This window comes from Notothenia coriiceps, unplaced genomic scaffold (genome assembly GCF_000735185.1).
Source record: "Notothenia coriiceps isolate Sejong01 unplaced genomic scaffold, NC01 NC01_scaffold00037244, whole genome shotgun sequence".
Classification (NCBI taxonomy): domain Eukaryota; kingdom Metazoa; phylum Chordata; class Actinopteri; order Perciformes; family Nototheniidae; genus Notothenia; species Notothenia coriiceps.
The window spans coordinates 26438984-26446381 of NW_011369945.1; the positions used below are offsets into that span (position 1 = coordinate 26438984).

A 7398-nucleotide genomic window follows, 5' to 3' on the forward strand; every position below is an offset into this window, starting at 1 on the left:
TCAGAATGTCCACATGGGGTGTCCTGCTATCACCCTGGAGTGAGATGAGTCTTTGATACTGGACAGTTTTTGTTTTATTCTCATCTAAAAACAGGGATAATAGCTCATACAATAGAGATTTCAAAGGTCTTTTATTTTTGAAACTCTACATCAGAATGTCCTGATTTTTTCTGAGTGACTAGATGGGGTGTCCAGCTATCACCCTGAAGTAAAATGAGTCTTTGATACTGGACAGTTTTTGTTTTATTCGCATCTAAACACAGAGGGATGATTTTTTTTTTACTCTACCGTAATGCATAGGATATTCGCGCACCGCAATATCACGTGCGGGCTGGCTTGACTAGGTTTTCCCGAGTGGAGGCTGGCTTGACCGCAGTTATTTTTCTCAGGTGTTTGAAGGGGCCAAACCAAAGCTAAAACGCGAATAATTGACAGACTTACATGTTTCAGGAGGGCAGAAACAGCGCTCCTGTGTGGTGACAATGTCGCTCCATTTCTGCTCGATGTTAGCTATCATAACATTAACAACTTAATTAACAACTTTATAAGGCGTCCACAGCCCCGCAGTGTCAGTGTGAGTATGCGAGATTGCAATGATGAACATGTGTTTTGGGTTGATCTTAAGTGTCTCGCATTTACAAAGTCAGTTCCTTTCAGGCCATTTCACTCTGCCATGTAAAAACAAGGTAAAACATGAGGACCAGCTCCTAACATCACATCAAGCATGGCTGACCGTCCAGTTCTGGCAGTAGCCTAAAATACATTTGTCCGCATCGCCAAAGCTCTTTTCTAAGCTCTCTGTCGCCTGATTGAAAATAAGCCAAAAGATGTGGACCATCACATTTCTGTAAAAATTGCAAATTGTTGCAACATAATAGTGATTTTCAGGCCATGCACTTACAACTTGCAGTGGGTATTTAAAAAATATCTCAAATAAATAAAAAAGAGGTAAATCATTTGCTAATAAATATAAAGGCAACACAAGTTAATTAAATAGTTAACATTGTTCATTTTATTGTCTTAAGAGTGTACAATGTGTACACCTTTGTTTTCTCCGTTTTTAAGTAAAGGTGTTTATTCCCCCCTGCAGCAACTACAGAGCTTTGGTTAGCTGACATCGGCAGAACCAGCTCCAACATCACTCAAGCATGACTGTTCTGCAGTCAGACTGCAGCTTGAGGAGAAATTATTTACTGGAAAATTATACAGATTTAGTTTTTATATTTTAGAGAAACTAGCAGTGGAGGGTATAAAGAAGCACTATACATGTCTGCAGTAGGACAAGAACATTAAGTGGGAGATAAAACATCAGTAAAAAAAAAACAATAACAATAAAACGCCATCTGTACGTGTGCAAAATCATTCATAGCCTATAATCACCAATAAGAGGAATCTGGTTTATACTGGTTCAGCAGGAAAACCTTGAGATGACTTATCTGGCAGGCAGCTAAAAAGGTGTGTCTGTTTCTGTGTATGTTTATTTTAGTGGACCATGGACTCACTGCATTAGAAGTAGCACTGTGATATCACCAATTGGTTTTTAGTTGAGTGTTTTTTAAGCATAGAGTCTGGCATTTAGGCGGAAGTATAAACACCACATTCTTATGGGACGACAAAATGTAAGTTTCATAAACAAAAAAATCAAGTGAGATCATTTTCACATTACCTCCAGAAAATCAGACTTATTTAGCGAAATAGTAGAATTGCCCCATTAGGGTAACATTCAGGTTTAAGGCACTTCAAGAGGTTGCCCCTTTTTGAAACCTAAGTCTGCATAGTGGCTGATTTAGAAGTGAAACAAGAGTCAACTCAAGTGAAACAAGACTCATGTGTGTGTCTGTAACATACAGACACACACATGTACAGAAAACTGTTATCTGCTTCTCCCCCTCTGCTTTTGTTACAGGGGCAGTAATCAATTATCTCAGTATGATGTCATTCTGTAACCCTCCCCCATACTGTTCAACCCTTTTCCTTGTGCACACCGGCTGCTCTTTTCTAGTGTTCTTTAGATCAGGAACACAACTACAACTACAATAACTTATATTTATATTGCTTTAATAAAAAATCAAAACACTGATAATAACTTATGTTGTATTGTGACACAAGCTAATGCACAATGCAATTAAGTCAGATGTATACACACAAACAGTCAGTACATTACGTCATCGAGCAGTGATTTCATTACCGCTGAGCGAATCCTATGGCTTGATCACACTCAGTCATCTGGCCTCCATCCTCAGTGAGAGGATAATTGAATGAGGGATATTAATGAAGAGACATGGATGCAGAAATGAAGGGCAACGTGAGGTCTTTGTTTTTGGGTTGCCTCTCTTTCTATTGGCTATCGGTTTGTATAGCTGGATGTTTGCCAAAATATAAATAACACCTCCATTATCAGCACGACGTCCCAACAGGCAAAGTTCAAGCCACACATTTGAGCCAATGTAGAATGATGTCATCCACCGGACCAGAGCATTTTTCATGCAGGAACATGTACACTGCTGTATCTCTGAGGAACAGTGAAGCTAACAGCTGCTGCTCCCTCACTCTATGCAGAGCAGATCCCTCCAGCATTATGAAGATAATCCACTTAGCTTCTGTGTGTGTCAAGATACCAACTTGCCCTGCTTTCTCTCAGCTGCATGCCCCAGTTACAGTGTAACAGATAGCAGGATGCATATTGATCAACTGCCCCTGCATATGGAAAAAGACAACCACTCAGACAGAACAAGAGATTTGCAAATATAAAAACATGATGAGCTAGAGCAGAACATTGAGATAAACCGTTCCCATTTTTGACACACTCATCTCCGTCTCTAATTATGATTCTACGTGACACTTTATCAGCATGTGTTCAATTTATGATAAATCCTGAATAAGCTGCATCAAAAAGCTAAACCCTGTGACTGAAGCCCGCGAGATGTTGTAGGATTCAGTATTTAATCAACTGTTATTTACCCCCTATTTTTCTTAATTCTGTACATCAGGGCACCCCTAAGGTACTTTATATCCATCTTGGAAATATCTCCCCTCTTTTGAACCCAGCAGAGCCGGCTCAGTGATGAGCATGCAGCAAAGACTATAGTTGCTCCAGTTCTGATTTAAAGTAGAAAAGGAATCCTCCAATCAAGAGCAGGTACATTAAATGTAGTCAAACAAAAATAATGAACTGTGTGTGTGTGTGTGTGTGTGTGTGTGTGTGTGTGTGTGTGTGTGTGTGTGTGTGTGTGTGTGTGTGTGTGTGTGTGTGTGTGTGTGTGTGTAATTGAATTGATTCAGTCCTGAAGATGGGAAATTATCGCACACTATTCTCATACAGAGCACACCCCTTTAGCAACTTATTTGCATGCACTGCAGACACAAACACAATGTCTTTATCACTCCATTGAAACAAGGTATATTATACTTACACACTGTGTTCAGCACGACATCCAATTGCCTGCAGCAGTCTGTGAGGGATTCCTCCCACACTTCACCACTGCAGTAGTTGAACACGTGTAGGAGTTAGACAAAAATCAGTTTAATTCTGTACATCAGGGCACCCCTAAGGTACTTTATATCCATCTTGGAAATATCTCCCCTCTTTTGAGCCCAGCAGAGCAAAGCTAATCGGCTCAGTGATGAGCATGCAGCAAAGACTATAGCTCTGATTTAAAGTACACAAAGAATCCTCCAATCAAGAGTACGTACATTAAATGTAGTCAAACAAAAGAGTGAACGTCAGTCGACTCTTGTGCTGTATAGCCAACTGTTCCAGTTTAGGTGAAAGATAAAGTTAGGAGACGTGAAATCCCTGTGAAAGACATCTCGTCTTATTGAGGTCAGATGATACCATCTAGTTTGTCCTATATCAAATGACAGCATGTCTCTGTGTGTCTTAGCTGGAGGCAGACTTCTTATTGATTACCTCATCCTTTGCTAAAACTAAACCCATCAGAGCAGGCAGAAAGAGATGGAGATGCTATGTCTGTCCATTAAACTATAGCTGGCATGAAAAAGTACCCATATTTAATTAATCTTTAAAGATGAAGTGCGTTTATAAAAAAAATGATTGTTCCCCTAAGACTCATTTGTCGATTTCTCCTTCCAGTCATAATATGTTATTGATCTAACCCATTCATAACCAGACAGTATAATGATCCTAGCCATGATTCTTATAGGCTCTCCACTTCTATAACAGACCTGAAACCATTTGGTTTTTATAGCTGAGCTAGTGTAAGTCTGGGCCAATCATATTAGTTCCAGACCTATAAAGCCCAAAGGAGAACTAAAACCCAATTTACTGCATTTATTTATTTGATTAACCCTAACAGATGTATAGGAAACATATCTATCTACGTATCTACGTATCTATCTATCCATCTATCTATCTATCTATCTATCTATCTATCTATCTAAAAACAATGATGTGAATGTTTGATATGAGTTATCTGTTTTGCTGTCACTGCACATTAATGTCATAAAGCAGCTCCTGTGACTACTCGCTAGAGATAATCACTTATTCACCTGAAATATTAATACACACAGATGCAGGAGGCATGATCAATATTAATCTTCGCTAACCCACGAATACACACAAACTCACACATACACTCACCCTCAGACCTACACCCACACTCCACAATTTCCATTAATAATTAAGATAAGTTCAAGCTGTGAAATTGTCAGCTTGAATACAAATACCATGGATTTTTTTGAAAAAATCACTGAGCTATTAAATTAGTTATTTAATGTCAGTCTGGTTCAGCTTGGATTTAAAGGAAAATTCAACACAGGCCAGATTTACGTATTGATATTCCTTAACTTTGGCAAGCCCAGCAGAAAAAAAATACATCTCTGCCAAAGAAAACACAAATCGAGCCAATGGGCAAAGAGCTATAAATGGTGCAAAAATTGTAAGTGTGAGGCTATAATACTAAATTGAAAAGGTAACGGTAAGAAGTTGTGGCAGTAAACGTGTTTGTCTGTGTGAGCTGAGGTGACAGTCCGAAAGTCAGGCGTGTGACACCTTGGGTTATCAGCTGTGACAGTAAGAACACTTGCAAGGGAAAGCCCTCTATGCCAACGCTACCAAATGTATTCTTGTCTCCACACCATACAAGTTAACAAAAAATCCCCTAAGGGAGGGGTCTATTTTGGAAGGGACAATTGTGAAGGTGATCATACTGCTACTTTCTGTGAAAATACAGCTCACTTCCCCTTTCACTTTCTCTTCATTTTCTCTCTCACTCCTTCGCCTTCTTTTCCTGCACTCATCAGAGGCGGTTCTAGGGGGGGCCAACAGGGGCCAGTGCCCCCGTAACACTGACTAGGAACCCCCCTGTGGCCCCCCTCCAAAAAAAAGGTTGCAATATTATGATTATATTATGATTAGGGCCCGAGCACGATGTGCTAGGACCCGACGGCGTCCTAGCACGAAGTGCGAGGAAACCTATTGTTATTATGATTACTGTTCATTAACTTATATAAAAGCAATTTTTTTTAAATTAATTGTCGACTTAAAGTTACTAAAACAAATACTCTAAATGAAAAAAACTACTGAAACAAAGGACTGTAACTTACATTTACTAAAACAAATACCTTTACACAAACAAATACCAATTACTTTATTTTATGTTTATTTTACACAATTACTTTATACTGTCTTTGTTTTTTTAACCCGCTTGTATTGTGCCCATCTCACGAAATAACTGGCCCCAGCCTGGCCCTCCTAGTCAAATTGGTCTAGAACCACCACTGGCACTCATCACTCACACTTCCTTTTTCTCCTTCATCCCTTTGCTCTGTCCATCATCATGTCACACACACTTCTCCCACCCTTCTCTTTTTACTGCTGCCTTTCCCCCAAGTGGGGTGCTTGGCCTATCGCCATAGTAACAGACAGCCATGACAGGTGGAGATAGCAGGTAGTGCGGCGATGCGTGACTCCCCCTGGGACTGCAGGATGCCAACACTATAGAATGAGAATGAGCAGAACATGCTCTCTTATACAAAGTCGGCCTGCATGCAGGGTTTACACTCGATCCATTAAAGCTTATCCTAAGAGGGGTACATGCCTTATCTGTATTCTACAAAGGCAGCCAAGCCACACTGCCATTGTTCCACTGTGCGGCTGGACAGAGGGCTAAGAGGAGTTCAATGGATTTACGCATGTTGTGTGTTTCTATTTCAACACTCTCTATGGCCAGATCTAAACCAGGCCAAGCCAAGCCAATCTGTTTCGTGTCATAGAGGTACTGGTGTATACACTAACAAGATCCTACAAATCCTCTGCCATGGGCTGCAGAAAAACATTTGTGTGTGTGTGTGTGTGTGTGTGTGATGGGAAATGATCACACACTATTCTCATACTGAGCAAGCACACCCCTTTAGCAACTTATTTGCATGCACTGTAGACACAAACACATGTCTTTATCACTCCATTGAAACCAAGGTATATTATACGACATCTGTCTCTGAATTTACACACTGTGTTCAGCACAGCATCCAATTGCCTGCAGCAGTCTGTGAGGGATTTCTCCCACACTTCACCACTGCAGTAGTTGAACACGTGGAGGAGTTAGACAAAAGCTTTCTGAGTAGGACGCAAAAGCCAGACATTTCTATAGTACGGAAAACGGCTTTAGAGCATCACTGGGATCTTTTTAGAGGATTTAAGGCTTGCAGTAAAGTAAAGGGGAGGAACAGACAAGCAACCTCCCGTTTAATTAGATGACAGCTCACCTCCTGCATTAGTGTCTGTTTGAGCTTTTATTCCACCAGGAGAGAGTGATGAGAGAAAGCCACAGGAGAGAAAGAAAGACACAAAGACACACAGTAGACAGCAGCTGCGATACATTACCTCTTTGAGACTTACCATGAGCAAGCACACGGCTGATTCAGGCATGTGTTGGACAGCCATGATGGGATGCTCCTATGGATTCTTGTGGAAAGGAAATCTTCCTTGAAGGACTCTCTCCGTTGTCCTCTTCCTCTTCCCTCAGGAATCTACTCACCTTTGTCCAGATGAAGTCCTGTGACTGGCCCTCCCTCTCTGTGTCCTCACCCACCTCCCTCTGTCTGTCAGTCAGTGCTGCAGACAGCCTCTGCTCTCCAATTGTAATTAAGTACTTGGAGAGCCTGTGACTCCCCAGTCTCTCAGCGACTCTTCAGACTGAGCGAAAAAGCAAATCTCCTTCCAGTTCTTTGATCTGAGAACAGAGCAGACCCCCCCACTCTCTTCCCACTTTTAAAACACTCCCCCCAGACCCCACACCCACCTCCACCAAACCCCTTTGACTCTGGCACCTCTTTTTAAATGCTCTCCTCCCTCTGCTGCTGGCTCCTGTCTTCAGTTTACTCTCCTCACAACACAAAGCACATCCAGGCGTGCATGTGGGTTTTTGGGTCTATTCA

The 7398-nt window shown here is 41.2% G+C and overlaps 1 protein-coding gene across 1 annotated transcript in view; it reads right to left on the minus strand.

Moving 5' to 3' along the window:
- Positions 1–6996, minus strand: part of frmd4a (FERM domain containing 4A) — a 123982-nt gene extending 116986 nt beyond the window's left edge. Inside the window, exon 1 of the mRNA XM_010794064.1 lies at positions 6860–6996. Coding sequence (XP_010792366.1) covers positions 6860–6904 — 45 coding nt within the window. The 5' untranslated portion in view covers positions 6905–6996. The remainder of the gene's footprint in view (positions 1–6859) is intronic.
- Positions 6997–7398: the final 402 nt, after the last annotated feature.